Source organism: Pseudopipra pipra, chromosome 18, assembly GCF_036250125.1.
Source record: "Pseudopipra pipra isolate bDixPip1 chromosome 18, bDixPip1.hap1, whole genome shotgun sequence".
In the NCBI taxonomy this organism is placed as follows: domain Eukaryota; kingdom Metazoa; phylum Chordata; class Aves; order Passeriformes; family Pipridae; genus Pseudopipra; species Pseudopipra pipra.
Genome location: NC_087566.1, coordinates 9,762,112 through 9,783,207, shown reverse-complemented (window position 1 = coordinate 9,783,207; position 21,096 = coordinate 9,762,112). Strand labels below are relative to the sequence as shown.

Genomic DNA, 21,096 nt, shown 5'->3' with positions numbered 1-21,096 from the left:
ATAAAGGCATCTACTTTAAATTCAAAGTCCATCCATTATAACTTCAGCACCTTGTAATCCCTCAGAGATATGTGCAATTACTGTCTGAAATATCCCAGGAGCAAAACTAATACCAAGCATCATCTGCTTAAATTTACAACATCCAAATAGCACAGTAAAAGCCACTAGCTTAGGGGTTAGCTCATCTGAGCACACTTGCCAAAACACATATCCTGCATCTAATACTGCTTTTGCTGCTGAGGATTTAGCTGCCACCTCAGGAATCTTCATTGGACAGCATTCACATTTTATGGTTTTATTTAAATAGCAGGAGTGGATGCACATGTCCTTCATCTGGCATTTGGGTATCAGCCAGTGAACTCACCCAGCCTGCACATCCCCTGCCTTCTTCACATCCTTGTGTTTCCTCAGGTTCTTAGGCATGAGTGTGTCTCCCATCCTTCATCCTAGGAGCAGTTCAGACATGATTTGTGTTAAAATGCTTGGGATGTGGACAGGGGCACTTCCCTTGCAGCTGAAGCCTCTTGCATACCATGGCTTTGCTTCTCCTTTCCATTCCTTAGAGTTTAACAGCCATTTTCGTCCAAGCCTATTGACTTCATCCCTATAAATCCAATATGATTTTTCCATAAAGATTAGTGTCAGATTCTCCCTGCAGACATCTTGGGTCTTGGAAGACAGCAGAGCATTCTACTAATAGCTGGCTGGTGAGCCTGAGGCATTTACAGCAATGGGTTTAAAATGCACTTTATGATTTTAGCGCCGATCCAGCCTATCCACTGTCATGATTTGGAAAGTTAGGACACAGCAGGGGGCCAATACTGTACTAGGCTGTGGATACCTGTATATGAAATAAGCATTGTGTTGGTTCTTCCTTCTCTTGAAGGCCATGGAAAAGCTGGGAGAGGAATTGTCTAGATCAAACACACCAAGGCTTCGTAACTGGGTAGAACAAGATGAAGGAAAAAGAGGGAAATTTAGAGTGAAGAAATGGTAAAACTGACAACCAGTGAAATCTGGAAGGGTCAAACTGCCTCTGCAGGAAGCAGAGTTCTGCCTCTGCTTTTCAGTTTCCCTGGGCACATGTGGCAGAGCAGGTTTTACACATCACAGCACTGACTGACTGTGCCACAGCCACCCGTCCATGGGGAGCTGGGCTGAAACCCACAGAAGGGAGGGACACACCAAAAATATGCCCTCTGGATGGGAAAGGGGCATTAGGTACCAAATAAAGGGACAAGGAAGAGGAAGGAAACTCCAGATACATCAGCATGGTAGTTTGAGCATTTTATTACGATATATAAATTTTGTCTTCTTAAATTACTCTCTATGAGTTGAACAGAAAGGGATTATGGTGGAGGGGGGAATATACAAAAATAAAAGGATATTGTGAACTACTGCATCACCACATATACAACAGTAAAGTACTTTACAAGCACTTAGAGAATCAGACTTACAAAAATAAAAATATGACACATCCTTATGCATTTCCACCACTTATATGTTCTCCTTCTCTAACCTTCAGACACCTTTCAACCCCATCCTCAGGTCACAACTCACATGGTAGGATACTTTGCTCATTTTGATGACCATCACAGTATCTGAAAAAGAATTAGTGCCTCCCAAGACCTAAAAAATCCAATGGTTACAGGAAAGCTTTAGGGGAGATATTCAGAACAGATCAATTTGTGAGTGATCAGGTGATCCTCAGGGAGCAGAGTTTATCTGGCAGCAGAAATCCGAATATCCCACAACAAGATCCATCATCCCCTATAAAGCATTCCCCCATCTCCCCAGAGGCACAGCTCTGTGCATGTTTGCTTGGCACACACACAGTAAGTACCCCGTAAGCCTGGGGAACACTGATGCTCACAGACTTCAGTGGGACTGAATAACTGTGGCAGAGGATGGATCTGATTTTGTTTCAGCTCTAAAGAAGGCAAGGAATGCCTCTTCCTACAGGAAAAAAGGCAGGTTAAAAATACAATGGCTAAATATCCTAGCTCACAGTGTCCACACATAGAATCATTTGCCTCTAGACCAGACTCACACAGTCTTTAGTCTTCAGTTTGCTCTACAAAGTCTTTTGCCTTCTGTGACCTTTCCTATTTTTTAAGACGCACTCAACATAAATAGTAAATAGCATTCACTTCTCTGACCAGCAGCTCACTCAAACACTGCTATCAACACCCAAACCCCATTTCATCATTCCCAGAAATGTTGCACCAAGGGTGCAAATCTGTCTGTATTTCACATTGAGAAAAGTAGAGTGGGCTTAGGAAGAAAAAAAAAAAGGAAAAGGCAAAAAATAAAGACAAGCAGTAAACTGGTTTGGTCAAAGTTGTTCTCTGTGGTTTGTGCAAAGTATTCCACAGATTTTGAAAGTTCAGTATTTCGTTAGGGTTTCCTCTTTTTGGCCCCAAATGTAATGATAGCAATGCAGGCAGACCAGACACTAGCACATCTGTTGCATTCAGGGGCAAAAGAATCACAGGAATGAAGGGGGTGAAGGGGAACCCCACACCTTTGGGATAGTGAGTTTCCATATTGAAAAAAATCAATCTTACCCCCAAATCCCCCCCAAAAAAGAAAGATGCCTTCTATGAAAGTTTTTGATCTCAAAAATAACTCTTGATGGACAATAATTCCAAAAGGCAGAGTCTAACTTTACCCATCAGGACTGTGGGCAACATGTACATCAGGATCCCAGGGAGAAATTGTGCAGCCACAGTCTGAGCTGCTCAAGGAAACTCACCTTTCCATGGTCTAAATTAATCACTTATATCTTTGAGAAAATATACAGGAATAAAGATCTGTTGGTTGAGATTAATAATGCTCCATTTAAAAGAAAAGCACCTCCCTAGTGGGACTAATCATTCCTTTTAGATGTACAAACATACTACAGCTATGGCACGAGGCACTTCTTGGCTGCTTGCAGCAATTCTTCATTGGCAACACACACACAAAATACAGTTTCTGGTGTTTAAGCAAAACAAAAAAGTCATCACTTTTCCTAGTCATGGTAAGGCGAACTTTGGCTCTTCCACCACTGCCTAACCCAGCCACAGGGATGGGAGCAGCAGGGACAGGGTGGACAGGCAGAGTGGGATCTGTGCCCAGGCAAGGGTGAAGACTTGACCCTCTATGGTTTCCTTGTCCTCAGGAAAAACAAAGTCCCTTTCCAGCGCCAGCTTTTGCTGAGAAGAAAAGCAGCTTGTGATGGGCCCATGGGAGACACCTCATAAGAAGGTATTTTTCAAAAATTTTTACAGATCTCAGGCAATGTCCCAGTTGGGATGTGGTCCAGGGTTGTAGTCCCACCATAGCCACTGTGGCCACACAGCTCAGAATGTGTTCAGCAGCCTAGAAACCCACACTGCTCTGTCTTTTTTTTTCCCCCTAACATGGCAAGACCACAAAAACTGCTTAAACTCAAAGGAGCAGGAGCATGTTAGGTCATTTCTAGTCTATTTGCAGAGAAAACAAAGCATGAAGCTTCAAAGAGGCCTGGCCCAGGCGTGTGGGACCCTCCAGTGCCAAGGATGCAGCTTTCCACTGCACCCTCCTGGGGGTCACATCCACCTGTGAGATTTTGCCTCTGCAGCCCCTGTCCCTGTGTGGTGAAAGTCCAGGCTGAGGTTCAGGTCTCTCTGCTGGATTTGTATTTGTATACTAGTTTTTTGGCTTTCCTTGAATTCTTTTTTTTACTGTTGTGGCCAATATTTAGGAAGCAGAACTAACAGTGGAGAAGGCTGGCAGAAGCCTGCAGCCAGTCATGATAAAAGATTTTTTCTGGGGAAAACCTGTCCGGCTCAAAGACCAATGTGATCAAAAATTGCAGCTTTGTGCTTGAAGCAAGGGAATAATCCAGCTGTTAACAGGAGCAAAGCCTGATGTGTGGTCAGAACAGGGAGTCTCCGGCATCCCTTTGGCTCTGAGGCCAGCCTGTCTCCATGCTTGCTCAGTGGAGGTGCCTGCAATCTAATCTGTCATCATGCAGGGATCTCCTGGGTGTGAGGGATCTCCTGGGTGTGAGTGCTGGCCCTGCTTTTGAACCTGGATAACAGTGTTGCTCAGCTTGGAAACCTGCCCCCCTTTGTACAGACTCTCATGGATATGTGCAATGAGCCCTCCAGAGCCTTCATGTGTACCCAGGAAGGCAGGTGGGTATTTCCCCCAGTCCCAAGGCTCGCTCAGCAACACTTGGAGAACAGGACAGACCTCAGGATGAACTACCAAGTAAGTGCATCACCAACCTAACTGCACTGGGACCGGGACCATGTTCATCCTCACATCTCCTCCCTTCTGCCTAAGCCAACTCCATGTTTGCTGGTGCCCTGGGGAGAAGGGTTGCTTCAGGCATAATAATCCCTTCAGAGGCAGACAGTGCTTTTCCAGGCTTTGATGCTGACAGTCAGTGACAGCAAAACCTGACCAATAACAAATATAATCCTTGTTTGTGTTGCTGTAAAGAATTCAACAGTAGGTGGAAGCCTTGGAAATCCTTTGAGAGGTTTCTCCCCACCAAGTGCTAACTCCCAGAGAAGCAGAGTTCATCACTGCCATAACACACATCTTTTAGTGCTAATGATGCTTCAGCTGTCAGGATTTAAGTTTATATATAAAGACTTTATATTTACCTCTGGTGGAAAAACTGTGCTTCATTTTAAACAAGAGAACTCTGTTTCATAAAGGTCATGGTTCTGGTCACATTTACCAATTGCTTTTTGAAACTTATGGAAAGAGTATCTTTATAAGTCACTATTTAATTTTACTATTTTTTCAAGTTTTTCAGATTTTTTTTTTTTTAATCTCTGTGGGTTTGTGCGTCAACTGTTCTGGGCAATCAGCTACGTCTTGTTGACATCGTTAATAGGCTTTCTGACTTGGCTGCTCAGCTGTGTTCTGAAGTAACTCCATCAGACTCACAGCAAGTCAGGAACAAAGTGGAAAGTTTAGAAGAGGGAAAGCTGGAAATTAATTTCCGGAGCTGTGTGGTTATTTTCTAAGTCTGAGCAGCATGCAAGAATTCTTGGTAAGATTTTTGGAGACAATTCTGTGCTATTTTCAAAAGTTATATGTTTGTGGGAATCCAGGCTCTTGCAGATTTTCAGCAAGCTAGCAAAGTGAAGGGATACCAGGAAATGGGATTCATGAGTGGGGAATGGTTTACCACAGGATGGCTGTATTGACTCCTGCTCACTCAGTGTTTCTTGGTCCTTTTGCAGAGACAGCTCAGCTGTTTGTGAAGTACCTGTTGAATTGCTACAGCCTGGATGATTTAGAAAGACCTGGACTGATTTGGGCTCTTCAAGCTCTACACAGAAAGTTTGGCTGCTCCTCCACAGTCAGAAAAACTGTCCATGCAACAAGTATAGAAACCATTGAGAGGGTGAGTTAACCCTGCCCTGGGCTTCTCTGAAGCCAGAGATCATCTTCCTGCCCTATGCTCTTCCCTGCAATAGTGCCATTCCCTGAAACTCAGAAGGGTTGCAAGTGCTTAAAGATCCCTGTAAACTGAGTGTTCAAGGCAGTGAACAGCACAGCACACTTGGACTGACAAAACTTCTGAAAAAGGGCAATGGGCTCCTAAATCACTTGCTCAGTTTTAGAAATTAGCCCCCCACCTATTCAGTGTCCTTAGTCTCCAGTGCTTACTCTCAGCTGGGCTCACAGAAGACGTGGCTGGGTCAGGGCAGGCCCTTCTCCCATCTCCTGGCTGTGCTGTGCCTTGCCATGGTATACAAACCTCCAGTGGCTTGCAAGAGCACCAGGAGCCTGTTTTGATCCCTTTTCTTGGGGTGACAGTCCCCACTGCTCCCAGGAAGTTAGGCCTGAGGTGACTGCAGTGGTGTAATACTGCAGCTCCCTCTCATATGAGCTGTTGGAGCAAGCTGTGGTGTATTAATAACCAACTCCTCTGCATTTCAGCTCTGAGACCTGGCCTGGTCTATGCCGGGCTGACCAGACGCTGACTCTGCAGTTGGTCTTCCCTTTGCAGAGATCAAAATAGCTCTGAATGTTACAGTGACTCTCACCTATGTGCTAGACGAGACCTACAGAGCTCACTAGGCTCTGCTACGGGTAACAGGGTCCTTGGTCATCTTGATTTCATCTAAACACAACTCAAAAATAGATATGCTCAAGGAAAAAAAAAAAAAAAAACACAACAAAATCCAGATCATGAACATCAGGAATGTCGCAAAATACAAGCCAGCCTCTCTCACCGATCAAAACCATCCCGTGCCCTGCAAGCCTCCTCCCAGCCAGTTCAGCCTCACCCACAACGAGGTGTTCTCCAGCCATTGATGTTCAGTCGCCATCCATGAAGGCCCAGCCAGAGGCCCGGCGAAGGCCGCGGCCTTCCCGGAGGTCGCGCGGTTGCCGGGGCGGATCAGAGGGTCTCGCTGTAGATGACGCACGGGCTGGTTTCCTCACAGAGTTCCAGCTGCACGCTGGAAGCGAACCAACGCTTGGCACAACCCAAGCTGTAGCTGAGGGTGGTCCGGTAAATGTTCTTGGCACGCTTGGGAAAAATGATGGTTGTGCTCTGAAACCTCAGTGGCTTCTGGCGGGGCTCGAAGATCAGCTGGGACTTGTAGTTCCGCCAGGTGCAGTTGGGAGCAGCGATGATTGTCTCGCTGTAGGTGGTGACGGTGGGGATGGGGCCGTAGAAAATGTCGTCCCGGTAATGCTTCTCGGAGTCGTACTTCACCTCGGAATTGCACCTACAGAGGACAGCAGGGTATCACGAACACAGCCCAGGCAGTAAAGGAGATAAGACAGGCAGGGCTCTGCTCTAACCCTTTGAAGCTGGCAGTATTTATGATCTCTTACTGCACAGACACTGGGGCTGATGCCAACTCTACAACAGAGAGCAAGGGCCAAAAGAGGACTCCATCCTTCTGGTGAATCTTGGTGGAACCACCCCTTGCTGTGAATCCATCTCAGCATTTCTGCAGTGCATGTGCACAGGGGACCATGGTCCTGCCAGGGCAGAAAACACCTTGGTGCACAGGCTCCAAGCCACCCACTTCTTCCTCTGGTTTCCTCTACAGGTCCCACTGCAACCTCAGCTCAGCCCTGAGAGCTACACTGGAGGCAAATACCCTGTAATGGACTTGTTGAGCTGTCAAGGCTGTGTGTTTGTCTTTTTTCTTTGTAGTGCCTTGCCATCAGAGCACGAAGATGCCCAAGCTAGCTAAAATCAGAGTGCTGGGAGATGAGGGGTGAGGTTGCTTGTTGGAGCCTACAGAAAATCCAAGCAATGGTGACAGAGAAGGTAAAGCAATGGCCTACTGCAGGCTATGGCTGCCCAATACCCACTGGTCCCAAAGAAAGTAACCACCTGAACAGCCATATGAAGAACCCACAAAACCTGGAATATCACTACCCTGCCTGTTTTCTGCAGGCATCCACAAGGGATGTAGGGACAGCAGGCCACAGACAGCAGGCCACGTGAAGGGCTTTCCCTAGAATTCCTAGCCACGAGGAACAGCAGGACTTTCACTGGTTTTCCCTGCTCCCCAAACGCTCCTCTAGCAATCAGCAGCCAAGGAATGTGCAGCTCCACGTAAAAAAGATTAAAAGCTGGGTGTGTGCTCGTCATTACCTCCACCCAGAGGGGGGCTGACTGATTGTGCACCGAGTGTAATCTGAGCTGCTGTAATGTATTTTGCACAGCCAGGGTGTAAGCAAGTCATTCAGCACACATAAAACACGACTCAGATGTAATCACCATAAAAACATGCCCGCTGGCAGTTCCTCAGCCAGCAGAGATTTACTGGGGTACATTTCCAGAGAGACGTTGCATAGGTTGAGGGAGGTGGGAATTTGCTTTACAGTCCTCCCACTGTCCCTGCCCCAAGCTGTGTGTAACTGCTCCAGGCTGTTTTTGGAGTACATTCCACACCAGCACAAGAGGAAAAGAAGAGCAGAGACCAATGTTTATCCACCAGCCCCACAGGAGGGCAAAACATCTCCATCACTACCTTGAGGGACCATCTCCTCACTAGGAAGAGCTTATTCAGTCTCTATGGACTGATCTAATGTTGCTTTCTCTGCTGCAAGGGCTAACAAAAACAGGTGCCAATATAAGGGTGTTGCTTCTTCTCAAGATACAAGTCATCTGGGAACAGTATGAAGACTACCAGATTAGTTAGTGGAGCTATCAAGCCCACAGATGGTAATGGTTTTGTCTCACAGCCTTGGATTTGAGCTGGCCTTGGAAGGAAAGCTGCCTTCTGTTAAAAAACCTCCCTCCAGTTCTTGCCTCCTCCCCTCCACCTCTGCTGCTGTCAGTGTCTTTAATTCAGGCTTTACTCTCCCACCTGTCCCTCCCTGCCCATCAAAATAACCATGACTCCCATTTATAAACACATTTTAATTTTTGGCAGAAGGAAAAGCACCAGGAAAAACACAGAAATCCCCACCTACCCACCCAATCCCATCTGTACCTGATTTCCTGCACGGGCTCTGGGCTGACCTCAATGCTTTCTCCAAAAAACACAGGGTGCATTCGAGGCCTTATCTCTGGCATGGACGGGTTCAGGAGCAGGTAAGGCATCTGCAGGAAAGGAGAGCACAGCAAGTGGGACACACCAGATGAGGTTCCTAATGTGCTGTGACTGGCAGCTGAGCAGCCTGATGCGACACTGTGGACTGCCCCCACCTATCAACACCTCCCAGGTACGTGACTCTGCCCAGATCTCTGGCACTCCATGCTGCGGTATCTGCTTGTTGAAATTTAGCCCTTCTTTTCCTTCTTCTTTTCCTGTTTCTTATAGGAGTTGCAGTTGTTTGGGGATTTTCTTTAGCCCTGATATTACCTTTACTATTATGAATTAACAAGTCTTACAAACACTCGAAGTGCACCAGATGTGGAAAAGTGCTCCACATCTGACCTAACAAAGATACAGGGCTTAAGTCTGCTGATTTAAAGGATATAGGTCTACTTAAGTGAGATGTGTATTTATGTTTATATGTATATATATGTGTGTGTGTGTATATGTATATATACATATGTATATATGTGTGTGTGTATACATATATATCTCTTACACTGATCCAGCAGAGGAAGTGGGAGACTTGCTGTTGCTGAAGTCTCTGTGCCAAAAATGGCTCTCATGCTCCAAGGGATATTCTAGTTAACCATGCACAGCTGAGGGTGGGGTGAGACACTGGGGCACCTTGTGGCCTCTGCAATGCAGGAAACCAGTTTCAAGCCAGGAGTTTATAATAAATGGAGCTGCTCCAATTCATGACACCAAAAACTGGATTTTTAAGACTAACTGCACCCTGAAGTTACTACTCTGACAAATTGTCACAGTCCAGCGTAAGCTTCTCTGCCCACCACAGAAATGAGTAATCCCAGTTCTCTATACTGAGGTGCTCCTAAACATCAGTTCCCACATACAGAGATCCTGTGTCCGGTGCCTGGACTAAACCCAGCAGCTAATTAAGCCTAATCCTGCCCTCCTGGAAAAATGTCATTGCATGTTTCAGTCCCTGCCACTACTTCTCTGTCAGCAGATATTTATGACCCACAGGGACATGGGCTTTCTTTAAAGGAGATGGCCCGGCAGCCTCTGTGCAGGGTCTCTAGATGGCTGAAAAGCTCATGGAGTTTTCTACTTTCTACCATGCAGAGGCCATATGTGCTACAATCACAGCCACATTTCACCCGTGTAAGTCTGCAAGAGCATCTCAGGACTCACAGAATCCACTGACAGTAGCTGAGGACACAGCTCTTGTATTGGCTTGCTCATCCCAGGCCTCTCCCTTCCACCTGCCCCAGCATTTTCTGGTTGGGTGGCCTAAGAGACAACACTGGAGCTGTGACCTAGTTCTACTGGCAGCACTGGGAGAGGTTCTGCAGCCTGTGCCCTGCCCTGTACACTGTGGAGGTCCCCAAATGCTCAGCAGAGTGTCCCCCAAGCTGGTGTTAACTGGCAAAGCCCTGCTGAGTCCACTCAACAGCATCAGCTCCCACTAGCTGAGGTCTGGTTTTCTCTTGTGGCTTGGACTTTCTGCCTCAGGCTAAGTCAAAAAAATGTCACTGCTCCATCTGAATTCACCAAGCCCTTCAATTCTGTGTCCCAAAGCCACAAAGCTGTTTATTCTTTCCATACTGAAATATCCCTGCACTTTACTACTGTGTAAAGTAGTGCTATAAAGCAAAATGGCCAACCTCTCTTTTTCATTGAGTATTTCTGTTCCATTGTCAAAGGAGGACAGTATTTGCATGGGGGGGGGAGAAAAAATATATGTGCATATGTGTATATATATATATATGTATATGTTTACCCTTCCTACCAAACACTGGCCAAAAGGCAAAGTTCACTTCTGGATTGCTTTCAACACTCTTGACAGGGGAGGGCAAGGGGAGCCTTTCTGGTCGTAAATAAAGCTCTTTGCTTCTGAAATGTGAATTGTTTACATCAGACAAGCCTCAATTCACAAGGGTGCAGATATCCAGCTTTTAATAGTCTGCACATGGCCAGAGCTCTTTCTAAAGACATCTTGTACACGAGAAGAGGTTCATTTGGGTGAGGAGTCAAACACCATGTGGACAGGTACTCATGGGCTTTGTGAACAGCAGGCAGGCTGCCCTTTTGGGGGTTCACCTGCAGAGATCTGCAGAGTGCTTGAACTGGCAAAGGAAGCTAGGCTGGGGATACGTGTCCCTCCTTTAAAGAAGCATTTTCAAAGAAGCCATTTCAGTGCTTCCAGGCAAACAAGTCTTCACACTTCTTGCTAACAAATGCTGACACTAAGTGTGCTCTAAACATCCCCAGGATGTGGGAGGCGAGGTCCTTCCTGTGTCTTAGCTGGCACATTGCTGGAGCAGCTGGCCCCAGTGTTTGTACAGCACAGACTCCCCAGCCTGCCATGCCAGGGGTGCCACTTGGTCGGAGCGTGGGCACCGCAGCCAACGCGTCTGTGGAAAGCACAAGTCCCACAGCAGGGAGCAGGAAACAAGAACATGCTGCAGAAACAATACCAGCGTGCACGGAGGAATGGAGGCACTGGCATGCATGACTGAAAGCAATCAGAGTCAAAAACCTGCCACTGAACTTGGTGAGAGGAGGATTAAATCGTCTCCAGGTTAGTTCTGGATGGAGTGGTGATGAGAGTATTTCCATTGTGGGTTATAGTTTACCTTGCTCTGGGTAGACAAGGGTGACAACAAGCACTTCATAATGCATTTCATATGCTATAAACGAGCACCAACCTCAGAACTGCAGGCTTGGCCTAATTTAGAAAGCTGGAACAACTGTGGACATTGGCAAGCCAAAGCCAGGACTTCTACTGCCCGTCAATACCATTACAGACTCACACTTTTCTTCCACAAGTAGTACCAAGAGTTGCTGCAGGTCAGAAACCTTGAAGTGACCTGGAAGTCTGCACATGGAAGATGTAAATAACTTACAAGGCACGGCCTAAAAATAGACATCATGTGTAGGACGCTGCAGGGTGCTCAACAAACAGCAACTGATTTGCTTGCACGGCATGAAGGGGTCACTAAACAGTAAGCACAGGTTTTACACAGCGGGGACTGAAAGGCACTTCAGGTGACATTTCGTTTCCCCTCCAGTGATGTTCTGAAATGTCAGCTCCTGCACCTCACCTGGAGTTGGGAAGCAAGGAGCAGGGGACGTGAGCTTTCCAAAAGATTTGTCTTTGGGGCTGAAATGTTATATGCTTTGCGCGTGTCCAAAGCTAGCTTTTTGCCAAATGTTTGATACCAGTTCCTTCCAAACTGTTTTAAGGTAAAAACAAAACAAAAATGTTCTGCCTGTCAAAAAATACTGATTCAATTCTTTCTGCTTCTGCACAGGAATGGTTGAAAGAAGAGGAGCACTGGACTGCTGCACTGCCTTGAAAAAATGATCCCTGGCTAATTTCTAGCAATCACTCAGTGATCTCCGGACACCTCACAGATAAGGTGGGTTTCTGTATTGTCCAGCACCACAGATGGGCTGGCAGGGAGCAGAGCTTGCTGCCACTACTGGGGGTTATTGATGGTGAAGAGGAGAAGCCCACATCACTTTAGACCAGGCTGTCTACAAGGGATGCACAGCTGAGGTCTGTCTATCCAAGAGTTGCTCTCCTGGAACACTGCAGTAGGAGACCTGATTCATCTGTCCTCGGTAATTGGAGCTGTGCTGGTATTTACCAGACACAGCTCTGCAAAAGCCACCACAACCCTCTCAGGTTGTGCAGGGACATGCCGGGACAGGAGGTAGTCTGGTAGTCCAGGAAGGTTGAGGAGAGGAAAGGAAGGACACTGGAGAGATCAAATAGTGACCCCTATGTGTAGACATTATGCCCTCAAAACAGATCCGAGGTGACTAGTAAGCAGTAAAGGTGTTATTATTTTTATTTCCTTTCCAGCATATAATTTGTTTCAACCAGCAAAGAGTTACAATATTATTAAAAAGATGAAGTGCTTTCTTGTTCGGCTGCATTTTTCCCTCTGCCTCTTCCCTCTGATGCCTTTCAGGCATGTAACGGCCTGGGCAGCTAAACTCTGCTTTCTGCAAGTAGCAGATAGATAAACACAGATAAAATTGGTTGCTGAACGGAATTCAACCTACAGCTAAATGACAGCACTGACTGCTCTTTAGCTTTCAAATTCCAGGCAGCAAAGCAACAAAAAGGAAAGGAAATTAATGTGATTTGAAATACATAAACCTCCAAAGCGCTTCCCCAGAGAGCACGAAGAACCAGAACTGACCGACTCCTTTCGCTACGGTCATTATGGGGAAGGCACTAAGATGTGGCATTAGATCTCTAGGGACTGTAAGGGGAAACGGTTTTCCAAGTGTCAGGGCTACAAACAGGATATGGCTTCCCAAATTCCCAGCTCCTAAGTTAGCCAGGGCATAAGCAAATCTCTCACCACATTTTCCCACTATGGTAACATGTCAGGTCCATGAAAATGTCACTTTACTCAGCTGTTATTTACAGCTATAATGAAAGATCTGGCTGAGTTATTTGACACACATCTACATTCTCCGCTCTGGAAGATAAGCAGTATTTGTTTAACAGACCATTTATTTTCCCAGTATCTACACGTATTGCACATTACGAGTAATTTATACTAGAGCCGGATGAGATTATATTGGGAGGTGATAACAGTAAATGCAAACCTCAGGTAGAAGGCAGGGCTTTGTTATTTCAAAGAATTACATCTTTCCTGCTTATCTCCCTCTTTTATTTCAAGTGGGAAATGTGTGCTGCTTTGCTTACTGTCCACAGGGTTATACAGGGACACAAGGGAAATTCGACAGCTAGAAGACATCACCCTAGATGTCTGCCATCACAGCCACTTTTTTCAGAGTAGATGATAAGATCCTGATGCCCGTTTCCCTGATCTGCCCAGAAGGGACATCTGTCACAGCCTGCAGATCAGGTGAGGCCCAGAGCCATTCCTCTCCTTCACGGCTGGCATTGAACCAAGGAGGAAGAGGAGCGGGTGCATGTCCAGAACTTGATGGAGCTGAGGGACAGGGGACAGGCAGGTGGGGTTAGCCCTTGCCAGGCAGAGGCCACAGGTGTGGAACTGAAACCACCACCAACCCCTGCCGGGGGAATTCCTGCAGGATCTGGCCCTGTGGGAGTGGTTCAGAAATGGGTCAGGATGCCAGGCTGCCAACGCCAACCCCTGAGGCAAGCCCTGCTGTGGTGCCAGATGGGTGCCTTGCTTCCCACACAAGCCTGGGGCTTTCCCCAGAGCTGCTGGGACCCACGTGGCCTTGGAGAATCACATCACCTGCCTCGTGCAGGCTGCAAGCTGGCTCAGGTTGGGGTGCTCACGTGTGCTTTCACTGCAGGTGTTGGCAGGTCTGGAAGTTACATATTGCCTGGAAATCCTTCAATGGCCATGTTCACCACCCAGCCCCTACAAGACAGCCCCCTGTTCTTCCTCGGGCACTTTCAGTGTAGGACAAGATGCCTCTGTGGCCCAAGGGCTCTGTTAGTTAGGATGTTAGGAGGAGATGTTCTGGGTTCGTTGGTTTTTTTTTAATATCAGCCTTAAATCCAACAGGGTTGGCACACGTGCTGACACAGACCCCATTGTTGGGACCATGCCTGTGAAGGCTGTGCCAAGGGGCAAGGTCTCTCCTCTGTGCTTGAGATGAAGCTGAAAACTCCTCCCACCACGAGATTGATTCTGGCACCACACTGTTGTCCAACAAGCTCCTGAATGTAAGTAGCAATTCCCTATATCCCTGCAACTGATTCACTAGGATATAGTCCCACAGAAGTCAGTGCTCAGTCAGGCAGGTTGAATGCACAAATACTTAAAAGTCTTTCAAAGAAAAGGAACTTGTTGCAGTGACAATAGTTGCCTTCACTGTTGGGAAGGAACAGAGTCTGCTGCTTCAAGAAGGTACAATTGATAGTTCTGCAGATGAATGTGATCCTGATCTCCCTCAATATCCATTAGGAGTTGTGCTGATGAATGCAAAGCATTTATTTCAACACAGCCTAAAAAACAGTTCTTTTAGCCTAAAACTATATCCCAGGGCAACAACAACAGGGAAAACTCTAAGCAGATCTGGCTACTTTGATGTCATTTCATTCCCTACCCTTTCAGCAACTGCTTCTTTGTGCATATTATCAGAGATTTATTTCATTGTATTTATGTTCCTTTTGGCCCAACTTTATGGGCACAGCCTAGAGAATTCAGTAACCCAAGTCATAAGAATCAATTTAATCATGTTTCAGATTTAAGAGGCAGAACTAGGTAAAAGTCACTTTCTATTTTCCTTAGGATATTTGCACTTAAGCACAAAACACTTGACAAATTCCCTATATGGACTTTATTTGAAGAAATAAAAGCCAATTTCTCCTTCACTGCAAGTAAAATGAAAAAAAAAAAAAGTCCCTAAATGGTGTTGAACTTGTGGTATTTATGACTCTGGTCCTAAATTGCCTTTCATATTTTCTTGGATCCCAAAGCTGTTCCCAAATTGGCTGGTTAAATGTGAATAAATGGTGCATTGTCTTTGAAACAAAGTTGTGCTTATTAAAGAGCAGAGAGTTTACTTTTTCAGAGTCACAGTTAATAACACAGAGCAGAGAGAGACAGATTTTAAACACAAGAAAGTCCTCGATAAGGGCATGCAATCTCCTTTTAGTCGGCATGAGCAGAAAAATTCTGTAACATATTTGTGAAGTTGGAGCAAAATAGCTGACTGCAAAATGAACCAAATGGGCTCAGACTGGTGGTTTGATAGTTCTGCAGCAAAGAATAGTATGAAATACTTCCTGCAGATCTGGAATGTTGTTTTCTTCACCTGACAGCAATTTATCGTTACTGTACATACTGGAACTTTGGCCGTTACTGACTGAGTTTCTATAAGGTTTTATAGTATTCTAACACAAAGAGTGCAGGCTGCGTTCTTGGCTCTGTCATGTTTGTAAGCAAAACAAACACTAATATAACAGGCAATTTAAAAAGGCATTTCTTGGTGTGCAAATAGCTGCAATTATTGATTTGCCAATTTTGCATGCTCTGATGAACTGCAGAGGAGTAGAGTTAAACAGAAGCACATTCATGGATTGCATAACTGCTTATAGATCTGCAAGTCCTTGTTAAACAGCAAGATTAAAGCTAATTAGACACTGCAATTTAGAAGTATGAAGCAAGCAACGCTCTTCGTATTTTTCCTGCTTTAATAACAGCTGCGAGCACAGTATTTGCAGGGTGGAATTGAGAAGAAGTGAAACTCTCTGTACAATCAAATAGAGTGAAAGTTCCTACTTACTTCATTATTTTGCAGCGCACCAAACAGAGTTAAAGAGCACAGTCCAGCACCACTCCAAACAATACAGTCCAAGTGATTTCAGTGTTTGAATCCCTGTAACCTTCTGCACCTCATAAAAGCATGAAAATACCCCCAATGTATGGAACCCATACTCTAAGAGCAGGAGCCAAGGGCTACCCTTGCAATGCGATACAAAATTTGGAAGCATCTACAGTGTGAGTTTCTCTGAAATCTGTAAAATGTTGATTTATGATCAAAATAACTGGAAAACCTATTTTTGCCTTACATATATCACAGGAATAACTTTTTTTTCCCCCCTGTAGGAGTCAAGCACTAAAACTCTCAGTCCTAATAGCCCGTGAGCTGAAATAAATTTTCTCCTGTTCTTTCATCTTCGATATCTAAAGGCTTTCTTGGGTGGAGTGGTGGCCAACTCTCATACTACTGGAACAGAAACTGTCATATCCCTATTACAGAGCTCTGCAGACACCTCCACCCCAGCTGTTTTCTGGTCCAGCAGCCTTCATTCACCTTCCTCCCACATTTTATTTTACAGACACATAGCAACAGCCTGATCCTGCCAAATCAGAGGTGTATGGGTAACTCTTTGTACATAAACAGTCCCATCAAGATGGCACACACGCCCCAGGCATCTGCAGGTAAGGCTCCATATTTGGAACTGCGGCATGAGTAGGTTTTGAGATTTGATTTTTGCAATAACCCCACTGTAGTCTGGTGAGGAGGAGTCACTGTTCATGGGGAAGGCTTTTGCAGGTTCAGGAGTAAAAGGCAGTTTTTAATAAAATGCTAAAATAGCCTTAGAACTTGAGAAAGTGCACGAGGGTGTGAGAAGTCATTGCAAAATGCCTCTGTGGGGAAGAAGTCTTTGACTTGTCACTGATCCATAGGTAGGTAAATTTTTCTCATAGAAAGATTTGTGCCACAGTTTCTATTCAATATAGAAGCCAATTAACTGTGTTGAATACACCTACAAACATCTTTTATATATGTTTAAAAAAATTTTAAAGAGCCCTAGGGAAGAACTTTCATCATCCTTTAAAAGCCTCCACCACCATTGCTTATACTCTGAACTTTGTGTTTTAAAAACAGTTTTTATAGCCCAGGGATAGAAATAAACAAATAAAACAAAATAATAGTCATAATAAATCTACCCAAATAGTAGTCCACAGTGAACTGCTTCGCTGGCACTGCAGCAGGCTGACCGAAATCTGCTGTGCTCTGCCAGCTGAGCTTACAAACCACTACCCCTGCTCCGCTCGGCCGTCAGAACACGAACCCTTCACTCCACAAAGCCCCACTCCAGCAAAGGGTGGCAGACATGGCCTGCCCCAGCCCCTGTCCCAACTCCTCGGACACTCATCTGTACCCTGCCCCAGCTAACAGGCAGTTCTGTCTTTCTTTCAGCCAGGGCTCCAGCAAAGGTGGCTATGCGCTCCTCACAAAACAGATGTGGGATGCCAGGATGGCTGGGAGCCAGATGCCCCTGCCTCGGTCCGGATGGATGCAGCTCCAACCTGCACCTACCAGGCAGCGCAGTGTCACTGAGGAGCAATTACACTTGTCTGTTCCGAAGGTAAGGCAGGGGAGCCTGTTTCAGACCTGGGTTTCGCTCCCACACCGTTATTACGAGTTTACCCAGCCAAACTGCCAACACTCTTGTGAGCGTATCCGAAAACCCCGCCTGGCACTGGGCCAAGCCCTGCCTGGCACAGCAGCGGCGGTGCCAACACCGGACTGCAGCTGCCACGGGCAGCCCGAGAGCCCCCGGCCACCAGCGGAGGGGACACGGCCAGGGGTGTCCCAGCAGCGGGCACAGGCGCCCTCCTGCCTGTCCCCCACGCCGGGGCTCGGCCAGCCTTTCCCCCCCGGGGCCCGGAGAGGACAGAGCCCGGCGCCCGGGTCTGGCTCTTACCACTTTGCCGTCCTTGGCCTCTCGCCGGTGCCCCGGGGCCGGGGGGTCCGCACCGCCGCTGCCCCCTGCCCGGCCCTCACCGGGCGACAGCGAGTAGAAGGGGGGGCTGGGGCTGGGGGGCAGCCCCGAGTCCGGGCTGTCCAACAAGCCTTCCCGGCTCTTCTCCTTCAGGCTCTCGTCCATCCCTTGCAGCTGGAGGTGACCTACCATGTCTGGGGGGCAGCGAGGGGGCCGCGGCGGGAGAAAATCCTCCAGGGCCGCCCGCCGCGGAGGGAGGGAAGGGGAAGGGACGCCGGGGGGCCCCCCCTGAGTCCCGACCGCCGCCACCAGCCCGCTGGAACCCGGTGCTGCGCGGGGCAGCGCCAGCATCGGCCGGACCGGGGTGCCCCGGCCGCCTCCCCTCCACCGGCCCCGGCCCTGCCCGCCCGTCAGGCGCTCCTGGGGAGGGGAAGCCGAAGCCCGATCCCCCCGCCTGGCCCCGCGGGGACGCGGCCGTGTACGCGGGGCGGCCCCGCCGGCAGGGAGCGCTGGGCGGGACGGGGGACGGGACAGGGACCGGACGGGGACGGGATGGGGACGCGCCGCGCTCCTCCACACGCTGCACCGCCCGCCCGCCGCCTCCCGGCGGCCCATTTATCCGGAGAGGGTGGGAGGGAGCCGGGGAGCGCCCTCCCCTTCCCCCGGCCCCCCAGCTCTGCCCCGGCCACACGTTCTCGGGCGCTTCCCAGGCGCGGAGCGCGTTCGGCGCCGCCCGCCCGCCCTGTCCCTCCCGGGCGTCGGGAGAAGGGCTTCCTCACCCACCCACCTATCCCAACCTATCCTGGGCTGCGGCTTTCCTCCGCTCGTTCCCTCACTACTGTCAGAGTTTTCCCTCACTTATGTCTGATTTTCCCCTCAGTTCTGATTTTCGTACTTCTTTCACCCCCACATCCCCAAAGTAGCTTTTCCCTTCAGTGTCCTGGTGTGTGGGCACCAGGGAAGAGACTCTCTCAAGAGCCGTCATCTCTCTTTGCTTTCAGATGGCAAAGGGTGGCTTCACCAAGGCAGCGGGTCACCATGGCAGTCTTGGTCCTGTGCCACCATACTCTCGTGGTGGCTCTCGTGCCTCGTCCTGCACCTTCACACCTCTTTCTTTGGCTCCACAGCTGCTGGTCTGCTACCAAGGATGTGGCCTCCCCATCCCACCCATCATGTGTTGGAGACAACCATAAACACCATGGGAGAGCATCCCAAATCCTAGCACAGCCTCTAGCCAGGAGGAGCATCATGTGCTAGAGGCACTGCCAGCGCTGAGGTGAATGTAGAGTCCATATCAACCCTCAGGGTTCAGGGAAGCAGCAGCGGTTAAACAGGTCAGTCTGGCTGAAGCCAATATTGTCATTTATTGCACAATAACTGGCTGATGCTAATGTTACCTTGTCCACAGCCTTGGTTGTGTTTTTCTCATCATGTTTTCTCTCTACATAGAGTCTAGACTGTGAGAAATCTGGGGCAAGCCCACTCATACAGCTCAGCCTGGTGGAGCTTTATTCATGGCAAATAGGTTTCCATGGGAAACTGTTGCAATACAACTGGCCACCTTCTCTTGGTCTGAGTTGTTGGCCCAGCACCCAGTGGAATGAGACTGTGTCTGTTTGTGCTACAAAACCAACAAACATTTATTGTGGCAACTGAGGAAAATTTGAGGGGTCTGGTATTGCACCTAGTGGTGAAGGCTTTACACCCAAGCCATGAAAATGGCACAAAGCCCTGGGAGGTTGGGTCAAATGTGAAAGTGCCCACGCTCCATCCTCCTGAGGGAGCGGGTCACACTGTAGGGTGGTAAAATTGGATTTGTTTAGACGTAGCCTTGCTCAAGTCAAAAGGAAAGGCCAAGGATGCCCAAATCCACCTTTGACTGAAATGAGGGGCCCTCCTAGGAGTGACTGAAGTGATTTGTATGCACTGAGCTGTGCAGAGGAATGTCACTGATTTGTAAATGTCAAACAGGCACCGAACAGCCCACACACAAACCTCAGTGAATTTTTACCTCTGACCCGCTCGCCGGCTCCAGCAGCTGCACAGGCTGATTTAGAGCCCCTTACTGTAAGGGCTCTAATGTCTCACACAGGCTATGGCTGATCTGAAAATGTCAAAGGGGACCAAAGGTCAAAATTTCCATAAATTAGTCCCTGGCTTGCTACCTATCACGTAATAGGATTCTCTGGCCAGTTAACGCTGTGAACTCAGGCATTCAGCCCAGCAGTTCCCCTGCAGCCCTGTTCCCCTGCCCCTCTCCTGAACTGGCAAGACCATATGTGCAAGGGGAAGGAGTGTCTTCAGAGCTGCTTTCCTTCACAGGGAAAAAAGGAGCAGGAAAAAGAGACACTGGGCAGGGGTGAGTGCACTGTCCTTTAGTCCTAGAAAGGTATATTTTAGCTTGGGGAGCAGTTGAAGGGAGACTGTGTTTTTTCTGATTCTTGTTTTGAAAAACTGCAATCCAGTCTTTCCTGGAGCTAAATAATGTGTATTTTAAATGTAGATTTTTTTACGACACGTGTTTAGCTCAAAAGTGGTTGTTCATAGTTTAGAGGTTGCTGAGCTCTAAACACCTGAAATACTAAGCACTGCTGAGCATCCCCAAGCACTGGTAGGGATATTGACTTCACTTATAACTGGCAAAACTGCTGCTGGGCTCTGCAGGGCATGTGTGTGCACATATTATGGTGGTATTTTGATTGTCATTGTTGTTGTTGTTGTTCTGCAGCCCGTGTGTGTATACATATGGTGGTATTATTGTTGTAGTTGTTATTATTATTATTATTCTGTTTAAAGTTAGTAGTGGGTTTCTCACCCCAGTTGAGCGCTGTTGTGTAAGCACAGGGCATGCAGGTGGTAAGAAACGCTGCTGTCCTGATGGCTGTGATGGAAATGACTTGTTCTTTGGTCAGTCCTCCTGGAGCCCCAGTATACGGCTCTTGGCCAGTGAAAACCAGCCTGAACTGAAACTCGGTGTAGGATACAGTGTGCAGACACAGGTGTATATATGGCGTAGTATAGAATTAGACTTGGTGAAACAGGATGTCAATACTGCACAGTGCCCTACTGAAGCAGAAAAACAACAAATGCAGGTTTTTTCAGTTGAGACCATGTTGCTTTACTGAAACTCTCTTTAGTTCAGCAATTCTTAATTTTCTGGAAGGAATCACTAGGGATTGGTACATTCCTGTGTCTTGGCTTGGGAACAGGGAAACTGGGCCCTTGTGTGTATGGTGGGACAAGAGGAAGGAAAAGTCTGGAGGGGAGTTTTCTGAAGCAGCTGAGTGTAGACAAACAGGTGCAAGCACAGTGGTACAAGGGCAGCAGTGTGTGAAGGCACGGGCTGGGGGACAGTGGCCTCCACTA

At 47.7% G+C, this 21,096-nt stretch overlaps 1 protein-coding gene across 1 annotated transcript; it reads right to left on the bottom strand.

Annotated features, from left to right (window-relative positions):
• Nucleotides 1-1,274: 1,274 nt before the first annotated feature.
• On the bottom strand, nucleotides 1,275-18,330 carry RFLNA (refilin A). Its single transcript, XM_064675160.1, has 3 exons — nucleotides 17,713-18,330; nucleotides 8,457-8,566; nucleotides 1,275-6,728 (listed from the first exon to the last, which is right to left on the bottom strand). Exons 1-3 carry the CDS (start codon nucleotides 18,079-18,081, stop codon nucleotides 6,395-6,397), a joined length of 813 nt encoding a protein of 270 aa, XP_064531230.1. The 5' UTR covers nucleotides 18,082-18,330; the 3' UTR covers nucleotides 1,275-6,394.
• Between the last annotated feature and the right edge of the window lie 2,766 nt (nucleotides 18,331-21,096).

Excerpts from the sequence above, each read along its gene's own strand:
- RFLNA (XM_064675160.1), bottom strand. The coding sequence starts at position 18,081 with ATGCTGGCGCTGCCCCGCGCAGCACCGGGTTCCAGCGGGCTGGTGGCG. Across the intron at positions 8,567-17,712 it reads AGGCCAAGGACGGCAAAGTG|ATGCCTTACCTGCTCCTGAA; the intron begins GTAAGAGCCAGA and ends CCTTTCCTGCAG. Across the intron at positions 6,729-8,456 it reads GAGCCCGTGCAGGAAATCAG|GTGCAATTCCGAGGTGAAGT; the intron begins GTACAGATGGGA and ends TGTCCTCTGTAG.